The following is a 25,810-nucleotide window of genomic DNA, read 5'->3' on the forward strand; positions in this document are numbered from 1 at the left end:
CTCCACCCTATAGAGCTTGTCTCCCACGGCCTTGGAGTCTGAATGTTTTAACGCCTTTTCAGAATGGAGATGCCTAGCAATAGATCCTCTCAGAAAGGATCAAAGGACTGTTTTCCATTGCAGTTCAGAGCCCAGGAAGCCTTCTACACCCACACCCATAGATGCTATGCCTACATCTATGCACTGCATAGATAGAAAGAAATTGCTTTCCAGAAGTTATGTAGAATGGGGAGGAATTTTTCTCCTAATATACATATATACATATATACACATATACATATATACATATATACACATATACATATATACATATATACATATATACACATACACACACATATATACATGTATATGTATATATGTGTATATATGTATATATACACACATATAAATCTTTACCTTGCAGGTGTGACTTGGGTGTGATTTGTAGGAAGAAAGAGAAGGAAACTTGAAATACTTAAATTCACTGCAAAGTGGATACCTCTCAATGGGTGACCATTTCTCACACACACACACACACACACACACACACACACACACGGAATCCATGTGAGCTGGAATTTGTAAGGGGCAGGGAGTTACTACTTTGTAAACTAAGAGGATGCTGAATGAAGATTAGATTAACCACACACACACACACACACACACACCTATAATTTTCTTCTCTCAAGCAAACACCAGAAAGACACAGAATAACCCCCAAATGCAACTAACTTGATCATGAAAATAAGGAAAAGGGGTTCCAAGTGTCACCTGTAGATCTCTCAGATCTGGAGTTTCAGAGACTGAGGATCACACAACCCTCAAACCAGGGCCTACTTTTGGGGTCCTTGAACTATTGTGGTAAGGTCATCTTAAGTACAAGAGAATGAAGTGTGGTTTTGCATCATAGGAATCAAATCAGAGTATGTCATTCAACTACAAATGTGGTCAAATAATGGAATTGTATTCAAAGCCATTTTGATAAACCTGGGGTTTTTGTTTTGTTTTGTTTTGTTTTTTTAAGAAAAAAAAAAAAAGGCAGAATGTAGTCCAGGCTGTCATGGAGGAAGAGCCCACTCACCATGTACACTGCCTGGATGTAATCCTCAGCTAACCTCAACTCTCTCCTCTTTGTGAGGACACTGTGAAGTAGGCAAGTGTTTGATTTCATTTCCAACCCAACTCTCTGGTCTACCCCTTCCTGTTGCGTAACTGTATTTTTAATTTCGACCTGATTTTCACATCTGACGGGTCGTAAGTTTGTTCTGCGATGACTTGCTTCTTAACCAGAACACTGTGAAGAGCGTGTTCTTTAGTCCCACTGCTCCTCATACCTGGAACACAGAGAGTGTTCACGCTGATGATAAAACAGACAGAAGAAGAGACGGATGAATGGGGAACGGGTGGGATGAGCTGTAGGCAGATGAAGCCAGAAGAACCGTAGGTAGATAATGGCTGGCGGGTGGGTGACGGACAGATGGGTGGGAGGATGGACGGTAGCACAGGAAACAGATGGAAGCAGAGTGCAGGAAGGCTGAATGAGGGAGTGCAGTCAGATTAGTTTTCCTCTTCCTGTAGATTCCTCCCGACTTACGATTTAGGTTTGGATAAACTTGAGGTATAAAAGGACCTAAACTGTGCACATCTCCAGCCTCCTCTGCAGTTTGTATGTGGCAGAGCCAGAATCAGTTTTCTCATAGTGCAAGGGATGGAATACTCTTTCCAGGCAAGCACACCATTTCAGTGGTAAGACTTCCACCTAAACGGCAATTGTTCTAGTGCCCTGACTCTGACACGGTGGCCTTTGGCGTCAAACACAGGATGAGCAGGTAAGCTCAAGGGATCTGAGTATGAAGCTGACAGGGGTACCAGCTAACAGGGTACCAGTGTGTTGTGTGTAGTGATATCCACAACAGACAGACGCTCAAGAAGAGCCAGCCATGATGTTGAGACAGAAGAGCCTTGGCATAGTCACGAAGCAAATCAGAGATGTGTAGTACTCTTGAGCATTAGAGAGCATTTAGTGGGGTTGAAAGATGGCTCAGTGGCTAAGAGCGCTTGCCACAAAATCATGAGGACTAGAGTTCAAATCCCAGCTCCTCTATAATAAGCCAAGCATCCCATCAGGACAGAGACAGTAGGATTGCTGGGACTAGCTGACTTCTAGCCCAGCTAAACAAACACAGTCACAGGTGGAAGAAGGGACCTCACCTCAAACAGATAAGGTAGAAAGTGAAAAAGAGTATTCAATGCCCTCTTCTGGTCTCTGAATTCTCTCTCTCTCTCTCTCTCTCTCTCTCTCTCTCTCTCTCTCTCTCTCTTTCACACACACACACACACACACACACACACACACACACACTAAATGCATCCTTTCAGAACAGAAGGGTAAAAGCTCAGCCATTCGCTCCAGTTTCACACATCACCCTGTGTTGAGGGAGATATTTAAAAATGGCAGCACTCAATCTGCTTGTGTTACAGAGCTGCCATGTTCCTGACTAGGCTAGGCCTGAGGTCACGAGCAGCAGTGTATTCTCGCTGCTGCTGCTGCTGCTGCTGCTGCTGCTGCTGCTGCTGCTGCTGCTGCTGCTGCTGCTGCTACAGCTCAGGCGGCCAGCTCGGGTGGCCAGAGACACGGGCCCTGCCATCCACAAGATGCCAGCATGGGAGTTGGCTCTGCCAATCTTCCACTCTGTCTCCACAAGGTTCGGCTGAGTCCAGACCATCCCACCATCCTTGCGGTACCTGGTAGGAAATGAGACTCTAATGCTTATAGATTAATCAAAGGCTTTATGTATTTGGTGATGCTTAATAACAAAATGCTCACACAATTGGAGGTGTTTCCCAATTAACCAACCTAGATATAAGTTGTTACCCAGACTGCTCTCCATACATGTGTGGCTCTCCATCCTCCTACATCTCTGGCTTTCAGCTCCTCCTTCTCCTCCTTCTCCTCTTTCTCTCCTTACTCCTCCCATCTTAGCTCCTCCCAACTTGTGGGGGAAATATGCCACTACAACCCTGCTTTTTTGAAAGTTGATTGTGTGTTTGACAGCCCAGACAGCCCATCCTTCCCTTCAAGTGCCTTGACTGGCCAGTAGATATCCTGAATGCAAATGGCCCAGATCTGCTATGGTTTAGATGCAGATTGTCACCAGGATTGTGTGTTGGATGCTAAGTCCTCAAATGTAGTGATGTTGGGATGCCTGGTCTTCAAATGTGATGGTACTAGGTTGCTCAGTCCTGGATGCTCAGTCCTCAAATGTGGTGGTGTTGGGATGCTCGGTCCTCAAATGTGGTGGTGTTGGGATGCTTGGTCCTCAAATGTGTTGGTGCTGGGAGGTAGTAAAGTCCTGGAGAGGATGCCAGTAGCAGGGAGTAATTGCATCAAAGAAGGAATCATTGTACATCTAATGGACTGATTTAGCTGCCAAAAGAATGGGCTGTTACAGGAAGAGCTGGTAATGCTTGTTTCTATGGCCTCCTGTCTCAGCCTGTGCTTTCCCCTCTCAAACATACTTCCATATGCTGTCATTACCCATGTCATGAAAAGGCCCTCACCTGAGCCCAGCAGATGAGGCTCCCAAACTGGGATCTAGTAAACTTTCCTTCAGAGTAGTCTTCCCAGGACAGATTTGGGCAGTACTGCCAAAGCTGAGCAGGCATCAGCACCACACACCCCACAGGCAGAGTAAAAAGTTCAGCCTGGAGACTTCCCCAGCAACTGGACATCCATGACCAAAAGCAGCAATGCTTTGACACAGAAGAAAGGCACAAACCTACAGACTCAAAAAGCTTGGAGGTACCAGAATCCATATCAAGGTGTAGTGTCATCAATCATGGGAAATTTGAGCAAAGTCATCAAGGAGCATTACAGGAAGTAGAAAGCAGTGTGTTCTCCTGGGGGTGATGGCCTGGAGGAATGCAGGGTCTCGCCTGATGTGGGGCCCAGAGGAAGGAAAGGAAAGGGCAGTGGAGAGTTATGAGGGAGAGGAATGAGATGTTGCATTTCAATCTTCCAGAAAGATGCAATAAGGACATCTTCAGCTGACAGGAAACCAAGATTGTCCTTCCCAGCAGACCTGCTCTGAAGGAAGCTCTTGAGCTATCAAACATGACAGTTCTAGAAATAAACTGTAAATATTGAGAGTGAAGGGAGAAAGTGAAAACAAGGAATATTCCGCAAAATTTAAATTCTCCTTAGGGTGGGATGGTCACTCCTTCAATCCCAGCACCTTGGAGGCTGAGCCAGAAAAATTACTGCAAATTTGAGGATATTCTCAGACACATGCTGAGTTCTAGGCCAGCCTGGGATACGTAATGAAATCCTGTCTCAAATCAAATTCAACAATTCTTTACTTCTGTTTTTAAAATATATTAAACATATCAAGCAGCAGAATATGGGTTAAAACAGCATGATAGAAATGTCAAAAAAAAAAAAAAAGAGAAAAAACTAAATCTCAGGGGTAGCAAATAAAAAGTAAACAAAAACTGAGACACAAATCCAAATATAACAATAATTAAACATAAACACAGTCTATCACATTAGTTAAGACGGGGGTTGCCAGAACAGATTTGGAAAACATGATCCAGCCATATGTTGTCTACAAAAATCTCACTTCGAATGCAATTGTATGATCAGGATTAAAACAAAAGAACAGAAAGACCACACTGGTAAAACACCAACCCAAAGAAAAAGGTGGTTGTATCAAAATCAAACAATGACGAGACACGACTCAGTGGCTGGAGCCAGGAGAAAAGTCAGCTCATCAGGGAGACATGAGACAGCGAGAGTGGACATGCCTAGCACTGAGCTGGACAGAGAGAGTACGAACTGTTCCAGCTGTAGGAGAAGATAAACAGCACCACTCTAGAGACTCCATCTCTGTCTCCAGACATGATGCAAGTGGTGGGTAAAAAATTCACAGGGCTACAATGTATCCAACACTAATTGGACCCATATCTTCAGTTACACAAAGGACATTGGCCAAGAAAGGACATACCCTGAGTTATAAAAGGAACCTGACGATATATTTGCAAAACCGTGGAAGTCAGGAGTTGTTTATTCTGTGGTCAAAATGAAATCATGATGAAACCAGATATTAAAACAAGAACTCCCACAAGGGACCGACCCCACAAGGCTGGGAGACTAACAACACATTCTCAAATAGACCACAGATCAAAGTAAAGGAGCTATTACTTTAGACTGGATGTAAATGGAACCAAGTGACAAAAGCGATGAGACGTAGCTAGTCAACACACGGAGAGATAATTTCGGACGGCTAATGCATATGTTAAAGCAGGAAGTCTCAAATGGGTCATCTAAAGCTTCTAGTGTACGAAGTTAGGAAAGGGTGCAGAATAAACACAAAGCAAGGGCATGAAAGAAAATAATAAAGACAAAAAAATTTCAAAGAAAAATGTTTCAAATCATGATCTCACTCTGTAACTCGAGCGGGACCTGAGCTCATGATCCTTCTGCCTCAGCCTTCGTGGTGTTGGGATTAACGGGCATGTGCCACTGGGCCTAGCAAATCAATGAAATTGGAAGCAGAAAAAAAAATATATCCATGAAAGAACAACAAAAACCAATTCACTGAAAAATCAATTTTGATACTGTTGTGTTTTATAAAAAAGAAAGAAGAAAAAGAACCCAGGGATATGTTTGGTGGAGGCATGGTATGGTGTGGGAGAAGGGAGATCCTCTGGGGGCCCATGCTGAGGCATCCCTTCCCCTGAGGTACCACAGTATAGTATAGAATAAAGTTTATTTAGGCATGGCAGGGGGAGTTTGAGGGAGTAATGGAGAAAAAGGGACACACACACACACACACACACACACAGAGAGAGACAGAGAGAGAGAGAGAGAGAGAGAGAGAGACAGAGAGACAGAGAGACAGAGAGACAGAGAGAGACAGAGAGACAGAGAGACAGAGAGACAGAGAGAGAGAGAAGACGAGTAGAGGCCGGCCATGAGCACATGGAGAGAAAGGACAGAGGGGGAAGAGAGTAAGAGAGCGAGAGGAGAGGGCAAGCAGCCCCTTTTATAGTGAGTCAGGCACACCTGGCTGTTGCCAAGTAACTGGGGGCAGAGCCTAGATGAAATGCTAACAGATAACAACAAAGAAAAAGATGAAGATGATAATTTCTAATATTGGAGAATAAATAAAAGCCATCACTGTGGACTCCACAGACAAGCAGGTGTGGGAATCTTATGAACGTCTCCACATAGACAATCAGTAATTCAGGAGGACCTGGCCGTGAAAGGAAGAGTCCCAATGCTGTCCAAGATTAGCAGAGAGCCCAAATTATCCTGCAACCATTTAAAACTGAATTCATGATTGGAACGCTTTCAAAAAAGGGCATTTGCAGACTCAGATGGTTTCCTTGGCAAGCTCTTCTGAACATTCAAAGATGACACGGGACCAATCCTGCTTGATCTCTTCCAGAAAACAAAAACGCAGAACATTGTGTGGCCCATGTTTTGTAAATGGCATTCTCTGATGTGTAAACTGAAACCAGGGCTGGTGAGATGGTTCAGCGGGTAAAGGCACTTGCTGCCAAGCCTGACAGTCTGAGTTCAAACCCCAGAACTCACACGGGGAAAGAAAAGAATGACTCCTTCCAGTTGTCCTTCCGTATGCATGCCATGGCACATGCACATACATGCACATAACACAACAACAACAAATTTAACCAGACCATGACAGCACAAGAAGGCTAAAAGCAGCTTTCCTAACTTGCATACACAAAAAGTATTTAATAAAATATTAGCAAACAAGGAGATGATCCCCACCTGGGGCCATGTGGCCCAGGCAGGGGGCCAACCCAAGATGATCACCAGTCCAGCGGAACCAGGAAAACCTAGATAGGAAGACCACGCACAGACGGATCCCCTGCCTGCTACCACACTGCACAGGTGGGGCATAAGACTCCTGAGATCAGTCCTGAGACAATTCCAGACACCCAGAGACCCCAGGTGCCGCTAAGAAGAGCAAGTAAGTGATGGAGAAATAAAAGACAAAGAGAAACAGAAGGATGTGGGCACAATGAGGAGAGGCAGAACTGGAGACTCGCGAGTGGTCAGGAACAGCCTGATGTGAGTAGCCGCTGATGTCACCTGGGACCATATGAGATCCTGGCTTGTGCTGCCACCAAAGGCCATGTCTGGGTCCATGGCCTGCAGTAGCAAGGATCTATTACCACCAAAGGCCAGTCTGGTGTTTCTGGTCTGAGCTGCTACCTGTTGAAGCTTGTTGAAGTCTGAGGGCTATGCAGAACTGGCTCCACCTCTTGCCTGGGCATCATTGGAGAGCTGGCTCTGAGGGCAAGAGATCTGGAGAGCTGCCCCTGCCCCTAGCCAACTGTAGTTCTCAGAAGAAGGGCTGAACATCTCCCTAGAAGCACGGTAGAGCGAGCTCTGATTGCAGGAGTTATGGATGAGCTGGCACCAAGGGTGTGAGTGTGGAAGAGCTGGGACTTTCACTCATCTCCAGAGTGGTGGCATGGGTAAGGAAGAGATGTCCTCCCTCCTTCCACCCCTCATCACCTGCAGCAGGAAGAAGAGCTAGCCCTGGGGTCATGAGAACGGGAGAGCTGACTCTGCCCCTCATCACCTGCAGCACTCAGGAGAATGGGCCCTGCACCTTGCCTGGGCAGCACAGGAGAGCTGACCCTAGTGGCACTGACAAGCTGGCCCGGAGTGCATCAGTGTCGGGGGAGCTGGCTCCACGACTTCTCTGCTATACAGAGGTGCAGATGAGAGAGAGAGAAGCCTCCCCATACCTTAACCTTTGCCACCTATGCCAGGTGGGAGAACTGGCCTTATTCTTCACACAGCTGCAAAATTTGGGAGAGCAGGCTCAGCATCTCACCTGGGCAGGACATAGAGCTGGATGAGTAGGCCCTGAGAGCTGGCTCTGCCCCCTGCTGGCACTAGTTGACCTAGCAGGGCAGGAATGGAGGGTTGGTGGGCCAGCCAACTCAGCTATCCATCAGGCCCAGATTTAGGGCTTTAAGTCAGCCCACCCCAACATCTACCCCATCGATGAACTGCTGGAGTACATAAAGGGGCCAGTCCTATAGATCCAAAACTATAGGATCTCCATGACACAGGGCAACAACAGGACTCTGAGAGGAGACTCAGTGAGGTTCCAGTATTGATAGAGTAGCAGAAACCAGAGGCTTCAGGCCAGATCAATGACTCATGGAAACGGTCGTTGAATACAAGCAAAGAAGTGTGGACAATGGGGCATACTGTGTGGCACACCATGACACACTATGGTTTCCACAACAAGTTGTTCTTTGTTGGGGGTGTTGCAAGGGTAAAAAGCAGTTACAAAAGAACAAGGGAATGAAAGGGATTGAGGTACATGGTGTAAAATTCACACACACACACACACACAAAGTTTAACAAGAAATAGCAACCAAAATGTTTGACATATAAAAAGAGTAACATGCCGTGACTGAGTGGACTTTATTGTGGAAATATAAAAAACTGCCTGTCTGCATAGACACATACATGGTTCATGCACAGACATGCAGACAGAACACTCATATACATAAATTTTATTTTTAAAAAAAGGTTTACTTTGAAACCAAATCAAGACAACTTGATATGAAAAGTGGAGCCACGTAGGTAGGCGAAGCCAAGGAATCCCTAAGATAAACTCATATCTATAGCCAGTTACAGACACAAAATGAACTCAGTAAAGAAACGATGACCTCTCTCACAAGGTGTCTGAGAGCCGATACCCACGTAACACAGTTGTGTGCTTGAAGGCACACCTAATCTTTTAAAAACTAAACCAACTGTATGTCCCACACATCTAGACAAAGCTGATTTTTGACAAACAGGTCCAAGATCGTTTCAATTCTGAGAGTAGAGGGTCAAGGAGAGCCTGAGAACGTCACTGCACTTTACCTGAACAGGGGTGGGTGACATAACTAACGGTGGAGTGACTTGGTTATTGTCCCATGACTCCTAATCATTTGTCTCCTCTATTCTCCCAGACAGAGGAAAGCACAAAGAGCTGTCTATTGATTAGGTTGAAAGTGAGCAGAGGACCAAAACCAGGCCTCCCTGTGTATCCTTGATCTAGTAATGAGAGCACTTGGGCCGCCGTGCTTAGTCTTCACAGCAGGATATCCTGTTTTACCTTGACTCAATGTCTTCTCAAGCTCTTGTTTCTTCCTTCCATGTAAAGGTCCATCATACATTACCCTGACTCATCCTCAGTATGGCTGTGCTAGGTTGAGTTCACCAGGGACGTTTCAATACTTGGACTTCTCACGAAAAGTGAAAAACATATCCATCCCACATGGACTGTATTTCAACCCAGTTTAAACAGAAGCTTGCCGGGTATGGTGACACACAACTTTAATCCAAGCACTGGGAGGCAGAGGTAGTCGGTGGACCTCTACCAGTCTGAAGTCAGCCTGACCTACACAAAGAATTCCAGACCAGCCAGCAGGTTCGTCTATGTAGTGAGACACTGTCTCAAATAACAAACAAAATTACCAAAGCTTAAATCTCTCTCTTACCACACACACACACACACACACACACACACACACACACACACAATCTTCTTTTTGTAGATTTATGTATATGTGTGTGTATACCACCTTTTATGGAAACAGGTTTGTGTATACAACGTGAAGTCAATGTTCAGGGTTTTCCTGAATCACTCTTATTTTTTGAGAAACTGTCATTGAACCAGGAACTCCCTAATTCAGCCAGACAGGAGCAAGCTCTAGGGATCTGACTTCCTTAGCCACATACTCCTAGCCCCCTCCTGCTGGGACCACTAGCATGGACCACCACACTTGACTTTTTACACGCAGCCTGGAAATCCAAATTCATACCCCCTGACTGAGCCACCTCTCCAGCACACATCTGAGCCGACTCAGATGAGCTTGAATACAGCCCTTTGCTCTTGTCCCCTCTAGTACAGAAATGTGCTGGTGGATCCAATTTCAATGCCCCTCTGCTGGCCTTGTGTCTAAGGACTGCCTGGGCTGACAACACAGTGAAGGAATGGGAGGATTCTCTTCCTTTGTAGTTAGTGGCTGTAAGTCATCCCCGAGTCCAGGACTCTTGTTTGAACAAATACAAAGTAAAAATGGTCTAAGGTACGTAGCAAAGCTTACAGGTTTATTAGCGGCAAGTGTGGTAACTTCTCTTAACGTTTCAGTGGTAGTTCTAACAACAAATCCATAAAAGCTTAATTTTTATACAAATAGTTTTATTACAAATTTGAATTCTTAAGAAATACACATTTAAAGAAATTACACAGAAGGCCTTAGTAGTCTTTAAAAAACTTTTTTTTCGGGGGTGGGGTGGGACTTTAGTGAAATGTCACTTCAAGCATAGTGGTCCGAGTCTGCCCTCCTGCGACCTGTCCACTCCCTGCAGGAGCTGTGTCACAGCTCATGAGGAGCTGGGAAGTGGCCTCTGTGTGCTCGGGGATGAAAAGCCTGCCGGGATGTTGGATAAAGGATTCTAACAAAGGCCTTGGCTGTCATACTGGAAGTCAGTCATTCAGTCTGTGGTTAGTGTTGCAAACCCTGAAAATACTCCGCGCAGAGCAAAGTGGTAAGCGCCAGGCTCAGGGTTCATTATCATAGACACCATGTTTAGGAATGGGTTTGGCTTTGACTATACACCTCCTTTGGTTTAGGGTGAGTGAGGAAAGCTGGTGTTTCACATTTGGTGGCCTGGTGTTGGAAACCCTGTGAAAGGATAGTACAGTTTCTCAAGAGAGGAAAACAAAGTACGCTTTATTTAACAATGGGCTCTACGCTAGAACATGACCTGCCTAATTGCTGACACCTATATAAATTACTAATATATATATATATATATTTATATTTATTTACTTATTTTCCGTCTAACCTTTGGACCATCTTTATTCCACAGGAAAGCCATGACTTCCTCAAAAGTGGCTGCGTAGTACCACGCAGGGCATAAGTTTGTGTTCGGGGCCGGAAAGATGGAATTCCATGTAGAAGGTGGAAAAAACCAGTTTCTTTGACTGCTATCTGCACAGCCCATCGAGGGACCTGATGTGGAAACACTGGACAGTGGGTTGACAGCACTCACATCTGGGGTGACAAGATGAAGCAGGCTGTGGGCTGTGTGGACAGCGCCGCACGCCCCGAGCACCTTTGGGTTTCTCATGGAGTTCTTGCCCCAGACATCAGTGCACTGGATTGCAAAAGGCAATTCATCTTTTATTGGATCAGGAGTGCCATTTGGTATGTGCCATTATGGAAAGCTCGTCGCTGTCTGTCCTTCTCCTTCAGCAAACAGAGGCCAACGAAGCGGGGTGTGTTAGTTACGCAAATCCCTATAAGGCACTTTATGGTTCTCATAGTGGACAGTGAGGTACAGAGGGTATAATTCTAGGATTCATTGCTGTTAACAATACAACAGGAGGGAGAAGAGGACAAGGAGGGAGTAGCACCATGTTGTGACGGTGGCAGAGGCGAGCGTTGTTATGTTCTTCTCATGCACACTTGGCAGCGGCTGACGTGTGTGCGCAGCTCCCCTGCCTTCAAGGTGGACGGTGTGGGCTTCCTGTAACACAACAGAGTTACGCCGTCAGCGCCAGCTTGGAGTCATGGAGCATCAGAAAAGCAAGTGCTTAAGGAATCAGAAACTCCTTAGCCCCAGCTCCCAAGCCCCATGATCCCTAAGGGACCAGATATAGACACATCCACACTGATGAAAATCAGCACCAGGGGTCTGTGGTTCTACAACACGGGAATGTTTTAGACATTACCTACATGCATGAGCCCACCAGAGCCCAGCTGAGGTCATCTCACCTCTCAGCCACAGGACCATCTTTTGTATTATAATTAGCTTTTCCTTGTCTCTAATAGGTTAGAGCCTTCCCAGGGTATGAAAAAAACATTATTCTTCTCCATAATATTTACCAGACAGTGAGTGTTCATTACATTTTGCTGGATGGTAGGGTAAGTGATGAGCCTGGAATAATGAACTGGCACTCAAAACGTGTTCATAACCCTGGACATGTTTATAAACACATGGCCTGAGGTGAGGCCAAAGAGAGGAGGAGACACGTAGCAGTTGAGACTCTCTTGACACTTATTTCAGTCATTGGAAAGGTGAATTCTCACCTCTGATTAGTGCTTATCAAATTCAACTCAATGTAGCTCATCACATGTAAGAACATCTTGTCCTGAACTTGAAGGAGCTTATCCTGGCAAATTCCATTGCAAATTCTAGCTTTAAATTTTTTTTTATCTAATTGTGTTTAAGGAAGCAATTTGGTTCATTATACCAGGCTGCTAGTTCTAAGCAATAACTCTCATTTTTGGCTATTAACCTTATAATGAAACCCATCCCAGCCCCAGCTGAGGGGTAAGGAGCAAATTCTAATTTCCATAACTGAACTAGACTGTGTCTGCTAATGCAGCATCTGACAGTTTCCCATATACTAAGAGTTGAGCACATGATACTTTGGGATGTCTAGAAAATGACCTGAGCTGAAAAACAAAATAACTGCAGAATTCCTCACAGCAGCCTCAGAAACAGAGATGACAGAGAGGATTATCTGCAGGAGAGAGCGGCCATGTCTGGGGAGAAGCATCTGGCTGGGCTGATGTGGGATGCAGCACGGAGGAATGTAACATGCTCCTAACCATTGGAGGTGGACCAAACTAACTTCAACAAAGCCAGTATCCTTGGGATCACTGTTTTCAGATGAATCTTAGAAATGGGAAGGGACAAGAAAGGAAAAACTTGCCTATTATTTCACTAATATTTGTGCTGAAAGAAACATCTTTTGTTAAGTTCCTTAGAACGCACCTTCCACATACCCTGCACCCATTAAGTAAATATCACAGAGATGAGCCAAACGGCCCTCCTCGTAGGCTATTAAGGATACAATGGATACAATGTTTCACATGCCGTTTGAAGATTTCAGCTGCTTTTTATAACATTTTAGCACATTCATCTACAAAAATGACAAATGACCTCTTTTCTTTCTCAGCTCCCCAGCAAATGGAAAAATGGAGCCTACCACCTTGGATCCCCTTTGAAAACCATACAGGTCATCTGCCCTCTCAGAACAGATGGGTTATAGGAAACGAAAGAGAAAGGGTTGCCAGGGGCCAGAGCCCTCCAGCTCTAACTCACTTGAACATCTCGCTTCTCTCTATGGTAGCGAGCCAAAAGCTGTAAGCATTTGCGTAGTAATTGCACGTCCCTCTGCCATGGCACTCGATGAATGGGGCACTTCTAAACTCTTCCAGACAGGACCCAGGGGATGCAAGGGCTTGGCCAGAACCCTCAGCGCCGGCGCTGGTGTGCTGTGGGACAAGCATAAGGCGTGAGTCTGAGGTTTTATCACCCAAAGCCCAGAGAGGGATTCATCGTCCCTAGGAAGGAGCCAGGATGCCTCCTCAGGGAGGTTCCAGGTCCCTCCTACTCCACCTTCACCCCAGACTCACCAACTTTGGGCCCAAAATAACTGCTCAACAGCCATGGTAGTCTACCACCCAGGCCTGCTGGCCATGCTGGGGTACTCAGGCCTCCACCCAATCCCAGAAACCACACAGCAGCTCCTCCCAGTAAGAGAGGAGCACCCAGCTCTCTTAGAAAACAATCAAGAAGCCCTTTTCCTGTCAAATACTAAGGCTGATGAACATCAGTTGCAGGTCAGATGAGCAACTCAGTTCTGCCCGGGAGTTTTAAAGAGAAAGACAAAGGTGTCTATTAGGATGCTTACTTGAAGTTGGTAAATTCTTCCCCGTTTTCTTACTAGTTCAGGACTTGCGTGAATCAGTCAATATTTTTCAGTGTGACAATAAAAATCAAATAAGCTACAATGAGCTGTCGGAATTGGCTTCTTAAAAGGAAAGGTCACAAGGAGCTAACTAACATCTGAAAAGAGCCAGGTGACAGAAGAGTGCACCTCACTGCCCAGGTGCATCCTGGGAGAATCATTCTCCTGGCCATCACGTTGGCTGAAGCAGGCAACACTCATGTTCCCGCCACCTCATGTTCTCTACTTTAAAGCTCCTGTGTGTTAATAATACGTGGGAGGAGCTGGTCAAGCTTTGGGTGCTGGCCACATGGCTATGGTTCGCACCCTAGGAGGTCCCTGCTCATGGGAAGCAGCAGTTCTTGACACAGAGGAGCAGGGAGCCCTGGAGACACTGGAGACCCCAGGAGCAACAAGCCAGGATCCAAGTTCAACAAGAGATGAGCTGGAAAACTTGGAGTCATAGAGGAGATAATGACATTAATGGGGACCCTTCCAAGTGAAGTGAAGTCTCCCAAACACTCACCATCACGAAGGAATAGCCAATCCATAGTGAGGACCAACCGTTGGGGCACTGAGGGATCTGAATGGTCTGACTGTGTACCGCCATCACCATGGCGGGCGCTTCGCAAACTGCACACCTGAAAGAGAGGAAGCAGGCGTCTGGTGTGGATGGGACCTGGGGATGAACCCACTCCTTGCCCTTTCTCCCTGGTTCTCCTAAGTTCAATTCTAAGTGAATAATGTGGCTGGGGCTGAGAGCCAGGCTCAGGGACTCCTTTTTGGTTGTATGAGCCTCTCTCTCTCTCCTAAAACGTTCAATTCAAAAGCAGTTGATTTTTTACTATTCTATAAGAGGAATCATGGTAGAGGGAAGCACTGTTCTGGCCTCTCCTCAGGACAAGGTCCCTACTGTTGTCACAAGCCTGGCTTAAGCTCAGCCTTAACACTGCACCTCAGGGCAAGTGAAAACCATGGGGTGGTCCTGTGTTCTAAAGCTCGCTCAAGTAAGAGAGTACCGGATGGTGGGGGAGTGCATTGCTTAAAAAGAGAAACAGCAGCAGCAAAATAATTACATTCCAGTCACAGAGTGACGAGGAGAGTGTTAGCCACACTGCTAAATGAGCACAAACGTGTGAATAATTACACAAGTTCTGCATGCGTGGATGGGAAGTGGGTGGGCGGGGGGGCTGGATTAATCATCCCATTTTCTGTGCTGTGCGCGTGCGTGTGCGTGTGTGGGGTGTGTGTGTGTGTGTGTGTGTGTGTGTGCATGTATATGTCTGTCTCTCTGTCTGTACATGTATCTGTGTGCACATGAGTTATGTGTGTGTCTGTCTTTGTGTCTGTATGTCTGTCTGTCTCTTCGTGTATGTGTCTGTGCATGTGTCTGTCTGTGTGTCTGTCTGTCTGTGCATCTGTGTGTGCATGTCTGTCTGTATGTGTGTCTGTCTGTCTGCCTATGCATCTGCCTGTTTTCGAGTGTCTGCCTGTCTGTGTGTGTGTCTATCTTGTGCATGTGTTTGTCTGTGTGCATATCTGTCTGTCTATGTGTGTGTGTGCATGTGTGTATGTGTGTGTATGTGTATGCATGTGCGCTCTCTCTACTTTATTCACACAAATGCAGATGAATTAAGAGGTTCCATTAAACATCAGCCAGTGAAATTGAAATGGCCCTGCCCATCTGCTGTCTCTCAGGCATGGGAAATAGGACAGTTGCCAAAGTGCCCTTCTTCCCAGGCTGCCTTAGTGCTGGGGGTGGGGCTTCAGATGGTCAAATAGAAGGCAGCTCTGCCCTCCAGAAGGATGGATGGCTGTGGTTAGTGTCACAGCCCAGGCCATCGCCAATTCCCTTCCTCTCTGACCACCGGTTCTTTCTCTCAGGTGATGGAATTGTGATTTTATGGCCACTCTTGGCCGTAGAAAGTACTTAAAAATTGTAGCCAACAGGATAAAGAAAACAGCTGACATCTTTTTCAGCTCAAAACCAAAAAGGAAAGATTTATGTCCGTGTTTCTAAAATTAAGCTTTTGGGTCTTCCTACAAGAAAGAAGGAACCTGGAAGTCCTGAGACATTGCTGGAGACCATCAAGCCAAAGTAACAGTCAGCACAGGGAGGAGGTCACATCCCTACAACAGGGAATCATGTGTAGCTAAGGGGCTGTGGTTGGGTGAGACCTGGGGGGGCCCTCAAGCTACAGGGACATAAAGAACCCTGAAATGTCAAGTCTTGGGTGTGCATTTCAGGTGTGTTCACAGAATCAGGAGCCCTGTAAAGACAAATGTCCATGGAGAAAAGAATGTCTGAGACACATAATTCCCCTGGGCCTGTATCTTCAACCAAATCCTGGCATAGATGCCATTCCAAAAGTAACCAAGAGACATAAATAATAATCATTTTCTACCTGTTTTCCAAGGAAAGCTAAAAAGAAAAACCACAAAAAGTTAGTTCTCCTTCTAGTGCCTTCAACACAGTCTGGGCATGAGTCTGCACACAGATCACACGTCTGTGTGGCGTGTTCTGTGTACTATCTGTGTGTGGGATGCCTTGTGCACTCTTGAAGTGTAACAAATAACATTTTCCATCATAAGGCTCCAAAAAGGCTGGCCCAGGGGACTTCAAAGCACGACCACAGAGAGCCTGTGGTTCTCCTAGTGCCCTCTGGTACAGCCAATCTGCCAGGCTGTCTGTCTGTCTATCTTCACGCTCATGTTTTTAAAAGACTTGTGAAGATCCGGGCATGGTGGAGCAGACTCAAAATCCGAGCACTCAAGAGGCTGAGGGCATGAGGATCTCAAGTTGAAGGCCAACCTGGGCTGCATATTGAGAGCTGCCTCGAAAGGGTATGTGGAGATGCCTGGTGCTTTCTCATAAATTCCTAAGGAAAACTCCCGATTTCTCATTCTTTCAGTCTTTAATACTATGGCATGTATAAACTGTCAGCCACATGAGTCTGTTCGTCTCCACGTGTCTGTTACTTCTTACTACAACTGAACAATAAACTTTTATTTTGATGGAAATTGGCCCAAAAAAGGGGGGGCGGACAATCTTATACATTTCACTCATAAAATGTCCTGCCTTACTTCCTACCAGGCAAGCTCTTAAACTGAAAACACTCCAGATGCAAATGGAGACAAGCTTCATGCAGAAATCACTCAGTCAGAGACATACACACTCTCAGTCAGTGTAACACAGTCTCAAGGGAGCAAAATTCGATGGAAAGGGACTGTGAAATGGATTTTTACTATTGCACAATTAACTCTGTGGTACTGAAGATCACGAAGAAATTTTTGAATGAAATAAATCTGTATATTTTTTATGCGCCGACACTACATAAGTAGATGAGATAGATACTATATATTCGGTACTACGGTTCCAGGGCTTCATTTTACAACCACTGAGCTACTGTAAAAAACACAGAGAGAGCCCTCGTGCATGGCTGGCGGGGATGTCAGGATGTCAAGGGCACAGCCACTGTAGAAAAAACAGTAAGAAAGTGTCTCAAACACTTAGAAACAGAATCAATGTATGACTCAGCAATCCCAATCCTGGATGCGGCAAAAGGACAGAAGGCAAGAAGTTAGGTGTAAACACCGGCATCCTTAGCATCCTTAGAATAGCCAACCCAGATAACCGTGGGCAGGGGAGGTGTGGATAAATGAAACGCAGTGTGCACCCATTCAGCGGGTCATGATTCATCCTTTAAGAAAGGACATTTGGGAGCTGGAGAGATGAATTAGTATAACTAAGAAAACACAAAGGACTCGGAAGAGGCTCCCAGCACCCACAGCAGGTGACTCTCAACTACTTGTAACTCCAGCTGAAGGGGATCTGGCTACAAGGACACCTGCACTCGTGGGTACACACACACAGAGAGAGAGAGAGAGAGAGAGAGAGAGAGAGACAGAGAGAGACAAAGAGAGACAGAGACAAGACAGAGATGACAGAGACACAGAGAGAGACAGAGACAAGAGAGAGATGACAGAGACAGAGAGAGAGAGAGAGAGAGAGAGAGAGAGAGACAGACAGACAGACAGACAGATAGACAGACAGACAGTGGTGCATGCCTTTAACCTCAGCCCTGGGAATGCAGAAGCAGACTTCTCTATACATTCAAGGTCAGCTGTGCACCGATTTCTCTTCTCTCATTTTAACATCTGCCTCTGTGGCTGCTGAGCTCACCTGCTAATGAAGGGCCGGATGTTGTCCCCAGAGATGGGTGCCATAGACATGGGCATGGGCTCTGGCGTGGACAGCCAGTAGGAGTAATCGTTCCTGGAGGCGAAGTTGCAGACGTTGTTGATGTTGCAGAAGAGGAAGGGCATTGTGCTGAACTTGCGCAGACAGCTGCCAGCCGTACCTGCACCGGGAAGAACACAGAAGGAAGTGAGAGCCTGCGGTCTGGTCCGCACAGTCGACTAATGGCACCAGTAAGGTGGAAATTGACATTTCACATTCTCATCACAAAGAAGGAGACAATCAGACCCAAGAGGCTAGTATGGTGGCGAGTGATTGGCAGCTTAGATTTTAACTGATCAGGTAATAAGGAAACTGTCAAGAGGGATGCAGTTGTGTTTGAGGAAAGGAAACGTGTGTAGTGTGCCAACAGAGGGAAGTCCGTCTCAGGAGAAGTGTTTGGTGAATGACTAGCATAAGCTGTCACTGTGGGTCTCCCAGCTGCTGTGCTTCTGACTTTACTTGGTTACATCATCAAGTACGCAACACTAGGGCGTAACTTGGTGGAGGGTCCTGGAGCAGACAAAAATAGAGGACATATACATGTGGCTTCCTGTTGGGCCAAAAGAACTTGGCGGGGGAAGGAGGCAGTCCAGAAGATGCAGAGAGCTTCCATTGGAACAACACTGTAGATTTCTAGAAGAGCCGACAGTAAGCAGCCCTATTTTAAGAGCAGTGCACAAATTGCTACGTGTGCCACAGCAGGAGCCTCAACTGTACTTAATAACTAGAGTGAGATCTCAAGTGTCGTGAATTTAAAATGTCTAAGGACCAAGCTCTTGTAGACGGTGTTTCTCAAAAGACATAGAAGCCGCTGAACTGAGGGGTCAGTTGTTCGGGTGGAAGGTGATTAGACTAGCCCTCCCTAGGAGACACTGCCAACCTGGCCCACCACACTATGGCAAATACACAAGGACACCATATATCTAACTGGGAACCCATCACATGCCACACAGGGAAAAAACAGCATCTTACCCAAGTCCTGCCCGTGGGCCCGTTCATTGCCTTGGACATAGAGCAGAGAGTACCCATGGTAAAGAATCTTGGTCCCTGGAGGACACAGTGGGTCATCTGTTGTCTGACTATGCCTGGTCACAAGGAAGCCATGGTCCACAGATGGGGTGCCTGGGGGACCCATGGATCCTGGCAGCCCATCAGGGCCTGGTGGACCAGGAAACCCTCTCGGACCTGTGGGACAGAAGATAAATGAGTGTCTTATTACCATCCTGCTTCCTCCAAAGCCCCCAGATCCTGGCTCCAAGGAACTGTAGCTAGCTGCACTGCCCCAAAGTAGCAGAAGTGTCTGACCTTTCACTGCACGGAACTAACGTTAAGGAAAAGGCAAAACTAAGTCATCACAGGCCTCCACATCCCCCTAGGCATGGCTCTCTAAGGCCAGAGTACAGCAAGAGACAACTTCTTCCGTGAGTTAATACAGCGGCCTATGCTGCAACCCCACTGTTCCATTCATAAGGAATCCTGCCTGGGCTGCTCAGAGGGAAAGGCATTACAGAATCCACACGACAGCTTTACTCTCATCCTGGGTACGAAACAGAGCCTCAAGGGAGTCCTAGGGTGCTGGGTCCTGCATTCTCTCAGACGGCTGAAGCCCATGCTGCCCCAGGTCTGCAGAGCTGTGCTCTTTGCACAGGGGCACAACAGTGGGACAGTCATCTAGTTTCCACTTCCCATGAAGGCCCGTGAAGCTAATCCCATACCAGTGGCCTTGGGACAAAACACTGACATTATTATTTTCCACTAGCTGTGGCTAAAACAGAATTTTCGTGGCTGTGGGACACTGTGCTGCTAGGAACACACAGGGGCCCACCCTCTTGGCTACTCTGGAAAGGACACACCTTAATCGATCAACAATAGCAACCCTTAGCTCCCTTGAGAGACTCTCTCTTCTAAGATGTGGGCTACCTTGGTACCCTGCCAGTACCATTTTTAACTTCCTTTTGAGGTTTCTTGGGCCTAGATCTATTGTTTCTGCTGTAAAGACCTACCAGGTGGTCCAAAGGGTCCAGTCTCTCCTTTCTGGCCAGGGGCACCATCAAACCCAGGGACACCTGGAGGTCCAGGCAAGCCCACTGAGCCTGTCACACCTGCAAGAAAGGGAGAAGAATTTGTTATCTGGTCTGGTGGGCAGCAAGCTGGCTGAGAAGTTATTTCTCATCTCCGGGAAGCAAGCACAGGGTCTAGACTGCTGGTGTTTCTGAGAGGTCTAATGATCCTGACAGTCCATCAGGGCCTGGGTGGGCCCAGCTGCTTCCTGCAGAGCTCAGGGCTCCCCTGTTGGAGCCTCAGCTGCCACACTGTATATAATAGGTATTGCCCCAACCCTGTCCCTCAGACTGTCCCCCTGAGCTCTCCCAAGCTTTCTGCAGGTGTTTTGTGATAGCCAGACCTGGAAAGGGCCAAGTAAGAGAGACAGGGAGAAAGACCTCTCTAGCCACCTCCTTACCCTGCTCTTGGAAAGTGGTTCTCAACCTGTGGGTCACAACACCCACAGGGTCACATATCAGAGATCCTGTGTGTCAGATATTTACACTATGATTCATAACAGTAGCAAAATTACAGTTATGAAGTAGCAATGAAAGCATTTTACAGTTGGAGGTCACTATAATGTGAGAAACTGAATTAAAGGGTCACTGCATTAGGAAGGCTGAGAACCACTGGGCTAGAGCCTCAGTGTTCAAGCCATGGATAGGCTGGTGTGATGGTTTTCACATGCACAGTTAACTCATAAGCAGCTTGAGGGTTAACATTTCCTGGATGCTGCTTCTAACCCCTCAGACTTCTGTCAGCCCCTTTCCCACCAGCTCCCGAGAGAGGAAAGGCCAAGAGCAAAGGCCTAAAGGAGGGTGTACTGAAAACACAGGGAAAGAACCACAGGTCTTTGCTCATAGACAGAGCAACTCAGGAGCCTTGTCTATGAGTGGCAATCCCAGCAGCCCATGGGAGCCTGCTGCTCCTCCCTGCCAGCTGCCCTGCCAAGCAAGGTTCTAGATGTTTCTAAGTCTAACTGTGTTGAGTTTAAGCCTCTGGGTCTTCCTGTATTTTGTTTTCCATTTGGAGTGTGGAGTCTTTCAAAAATTTTATTTTGTCTGGTATAGTTTTTAAAAAGTCCACATTCAAACATGAATGTGTACTATTCAGACTCTGGGCTTAGACACACAGGTGATAGGAACCCCCACACACACACACCCAGGTACCTACACAACGCAAGGCCTCACCTTGCTGTCCTTTTGGACCTGGTGGTCCCTGGAGTCCTTTTAGACCAGGGGGACCCTCAGGACCAGGGAGCCCTGGTTCTCCTTTGATGACATCGTAGGGACCTGGGGGCCCAGGGGGACCTTGGAGACCTGTGGGAATGACAGGCAGAGAATCAGTTTCACTGTCAGCGGGGTGATCGAAAGCGTCTTCTGCGGCCACAGTCTCATCATCAAACACACCTTCACAGAGCCTCACCAAACACACACCCGATGTGTGCTACATCCTTCTTGTTTAACTAAGCCGAAAATCCTGACCTCCCAACTCCATTCCGGAAACCAACAGCTGCCACCCTGCCCTCACTTGAAGCTGCCCGTGGGCACAACAAAAGCCATCCAGAGTCAGTGTGAGCAGTGGAAGGCAGATTTTGTTCTGTCCCGACTTTAAGTGTCTGGCGTTGGTCTGATGTCAAAGCCTGTGAAACATGCTAGAGCCCCAGCACAAGGTGGTTCCGCTGGTCCCCTCTCCTCTCCCCTGGACTTGCCAAGTCACACACTGAACTATTCCACTACCAAGACAGGCTGATGCCAAAAACCCCAACAAAAGTTACTAATCACCATTTTTTAACTGATTTTTCCACTCATTTGCACCCTCAAATCCCATGTGTTTGGTAGCTTCTGCATCTGCCCAGATCATTGATAAAGCCTGGTGTAGTAACAATTCACCTACCTTTGGGGCCGGGTACACCTTGGTCTCCCTGATCTCCCTTCACTCCCTGCAGGCCAGGAAGACCTTTCTGACCTGGGGGGGAAAGAGGACATTGTCTTTGCATAGAGCTTTCAACCATATGCAAGAATATAGGGGTACATAGTCACACACATGTACAAAAGTGTATATATCCAGGTACCAATATATATATAAATGTGCACAGAACTGCATCCCCAAATGTAGACAGACACACATGTACACATGTACCATGTGTGCATACGCATGCAATGAACACATTCCCATTTACCTTGGAATCCTGGAACTCCGGGCAGTCCCATATCTCCCTTTGAACCCGTGATCCCTGGAGAGCCGCCAATGCCCTAGATACCAAAGGAAGTGTGAGCTGGATATGGCTCTGGACACCCACAGTTAGTACCCTGCGTACCCTGTCAGGCAAAAAGCACTGCTGTGTTCTGCACAGGAGTTTGTGAACTCATGGGTCATACAACTCTTTAAACGACATAACATGAGAAGATATTGCCAACATTGGTCTCCTGGTCTCCCTTTACTGGTTCATATACACAGCAGTTCCTTTGAGCTTTTTGCCACTGTCTCCCCCCACTAGCATGATGCCATGACACAGCCAGAATGTCATGGACAGTTGCCATGGTAACAAACTCAGTTCTATCAGGACCATACCCCCCTCTGGTTTCCTAGTCATCAAAGGGCAGTAACTGTTCCTTAAAATCAGCTTCATGTCCCATCTGAATTATTATTTTAATCATGGAAAAAATATTTTAAAACGCTAAAGAAGGACAAGCTTTCTTTGCAATATAACCATATATACTTTTCAGTATATCTTTTTACTATTCCAATGTAATTGTTCCTCTTTCTAAACATAGATAGCCACATGCAAAATGTTTTATTTCTCATATAGATCTGCTTATCCTGATTTGACAAGTACCATATTCAACATTTATCATCACATGTACGGCCATACACACATTTATTTATATAACATGTATACAGAGAGGCCGACAGTGGCTGGCACCAGGAATAGGGAGCATAGCTGATGAATGAGATCAAAACTGCATAGAAAACTGAAAAATTGCCTGTACTTGCATCACTGGGAAATTGTAATATATAATAAGATGAGAATAGACTCATGAGTAGTCAGTCCCCATGTCTTGTGGGGATGTACTTGTGGCATGGAGGACAGGGAGGGGGTAAGAATAATTCCTGTGAACTTTGTGGAACCAGTTCACATAAATATTCCTAGCATTCAGAATTTGAAGATTCAGAAGTAAAAGTGGCAATGGACTATTCCCCTCGGGCCACGGGCTCAGTCCCCAGAGCTGCCCAAAACAAAACTTGGGAGAATCTCTGCAGAATTGTTCTGACTGTCCAGCAAGCTCACGAATCCTGTGTATGCCTTAGATCAGTGCCCAGTGCCTCTGCCTCTGAGGAGCTTCGGGGACAACCATGTGGACTTCAAATAAAACCCTGAGTGCTGCTCCACCCCAGCAAAGACCACCTGCCACCCTGCTAACTCCCAGCTCCCTACTCACATTCTCTCTCAAAATTTATAAGAGAGAAAGAAGAGGAGAGAGACAGAGAGAAACAGAGGCAGACACAGGGACAGAGAATGAATCTACACTAAAATATCTGTTTGACTTTCACAAGCAGGCATTAAAAACTGCACTCTAACCGTGGTGGTGGCCAAGAATCCAACCAGAACCTCAGCTACGGCAGTCAGCAAACCAAGAGTGCGACTGGAGACAGCTGCTTTACCTAAGAGTAGGGTTCTACTGGTACTACAGGAGACCAAAGCTAAAAAACATCCCCTAACAGACACACACACACACACACACACACACACACAGAGAGAGAGAGAGAGAGAGAGAGAGAGAGAGAGAGAGAGAGAGAGAGAGAGAGAGAGACTGACTGACTATTGGTGACTCATGAGCTACATGTCCTGCAGAGTGGTCCAGGGCATCATCTGCAATATACCTGAGCCTCTGCCAACCCTAGAAGTCAATTCTCAGGCTGTGCAGAACTGTTCTTTACCAAGCCACTGAATATTTGCACTGAATTTGTAAATGGGTTGTAAAGCCGGGCACTGAACTATAATCTGCAACAGTATAGCATCTCCTGTTTAATGGCTCCTTTGAAATAGATTATTAAAAAAAAAAAAAAAAAAAAAAAAAAAAAAAAAAAAAACCATGTAATAGTTTCTTGTGCTGGTGTCAGAGGAAGGAACTGCTTTAGGGGCTGGGTAGTGTCACACACATGTACAGATACATATACACACATATAATACTCTTGACCAAAAAGTTTCTTTCTCAAAAACAATTCTACACTCACTCACTCACCGGCATGCCTTGGAATCCTGGGTCTCCTTTAGGGCCTGGAAGCCCAGGAGCTCCTGGCCAACCTGGATTTCCCTTGTCACCTTTTGGCCCATCGAGCCCAGGGAACCCTGGTGGTCCCATAGGTCCTGGATGTCCTAATACAAAGAACAAAAGACACAGGGTTAGGGTGGTTGGCACTTATAGTGGACCACGTCACTGGGCTATGGTACAGTGGATATTGCTATCTACTGTCTGCAACCATAACACCACGGTCTTGGAAAGCAGCACAGGCCTCTAGGAAATCAAGGAAGAATGTTCATATAAACAACAGACCTAATGGTCTGTCTGCAGGCACTGGTGGCCCAGGTCTGTCACCCCAGCTATACCAGAAACTGAAGCATCAGGAGATCAAGTTCACTTGGATCAGGCTACAGAGTTACTGAGTTCAAGGCCAGAGGAGACAACTTAGTGAGACCCTGCCTCAAAACAACAATGGTAATAAAACGTCTGAGTGTATAACTCAGTAGTAAAGCATTTGCCTAGCATACACAAAGCCTATGTTCCATCCTCAGTATCACTAAAACAATAGTAAAACCACATGGTTATGAGGTTGGGGGCGTTCAGCACTGTTGTGGTGTTCATGTAAATGTCACAGTGTTGGCTTCCAAAATACCAAAGCCACAGTGTCCAGGGTCCTCCACCACCTCTGTACTCTTCTCTCATGCAACTCTCTAATTAATACTGCAACAGAAAGGAAACCACAGAGACCAAATCAAAGTTCTGAGATGATAACTTGAATGTGTGTATGTTGAAAAGCCCTTACCTGGCAGCCCAGGTTGACCTTGAGGTCCTCGGTCTCCTTTGGGCCCCTCCACAGGGTGACCAGGAATGCCAGGAGAGCCTGGTTGTCCTTGAGGGCCAGGAGGACCCATGAATCCTTGCTCACCCTTGGCTCCAGGAATTCCAGGACTTCCAGCTAGACCAGGGAAACCTACTTCACCCTTGGAACCTGCACAGGAAAGAGAGAGGATGGTGACCAGAGGAGCGGAGTCCACAGAGATGCAACGCTGTGCTGGCAGCCAGGGATCTTATATGTGTGTCTTATATGTGTTTTGAAATCTTCAAGCAACAACACAACTAAAACCAAGGGTTGGCTCATCCCAAGGCATGGGCAAAGCAAACTGTTGCAAAGATGCAATGGAACCTTACCTAGACATCACAAGTGAATTATCAATACAAGTAACAGGAAGGCTGTAAACCAGATATGCTGTGGGAAGAAGCCAGGCTTGAATGAAACTTGTAGGAAATACAAGATCATTCATGGCTCCTAAATCAACATGGGTGTTTGCTTGAGGGGCCTTGAGGGTTCAGGGTACAGGATGGAGGATCAGAAGCAGCAGGGCAGCAGTTGGGTGACAGTTGTGATGCTATCCAGAATGCAGTGTTTCCATGAATGCATACACAAGTCAAAACTTGAAGAATGGCAGATTTTAAACGTGCTGTCTATCGTATGGTAATGTTACCCT

General features: G+C 46.4%; 1 protein-coding gene across 2 annotated transcripts in view; it reads right to left on the reverse strand.

The window, feature by feature from the left end:
* Positions 1-10,117: 10,117 nt before the first annotated feature.
* Col4a1 (collagen type IV alpha 1 chain) overlaps positions 10,118-25,810 on the reverse strand; it is a 119,398-nt gene continuing 103,705 nt past the window's right edge. Inside the window, exons 42-52 of one of the 2 annotated variants that reach the window (XM_034520011.2) lie at positions 25,108-25,293; positions 24,306-24,439; positions 22,241-22,313; positions 21,955-22,026; positions 21,249-21,377; positions 20,019-20,117; positions 18,988-19,200; positions 17,959-18,136; positions 14,302-14,416; positions 13,148-13,320; positions 10,118-11,563 (exon numbers count right to left, since the gene is read on the reverse strand). In XM_034520011.2, the coding sequence (XP_034375902.1) occupies positions 11,482-11,563; positions 13,148-13,320; positions 14,302-14,416; positions 17,959-18,136; positions 18,988-19,200; positions 20,019-20,117; positions 21,249-21,377; positions 21,955-22,026; positions 22,241-22,313; positions 24,306-24,439; positions 25,108-25,293 (1,454 nt within the window). In that variant the 3' untranslated portion in view covers positions 10,118-11,481. Of the gene's footprint in view, positions 11,564-13,147; positions 13,321-14,301; positions 14,417-15,020; positions 16,198-17,958; positions 18,137-18,987; positions 19,201-20,018; positions 20,118-21,248; positions 21,378-21,954; positions 22,027-22,240; positions 22,314-24,305; positions 24,440-25,107; positions 25,294-25,810 lie in introns of those variants that run through there. The other variant, XM_076913798.1, reaches the window with a different exon arrangement.

Source organism: Arvicanthis niloticus, chromosome 16 (assembly GCF_011762505.2).
Source record: "Arvicanthis niloticus isolate mArvNil1 chromosome 16, mArvNil1.pat.X, whole genome shotgun sequence".
In the NCBI taxonomy this organism is placed as follows: Eukaryota; Metazoa; Chordata; class Mammalia; order Rodentia; family Muridae; genus Arvicanthis; species Arvicanthis niloticus.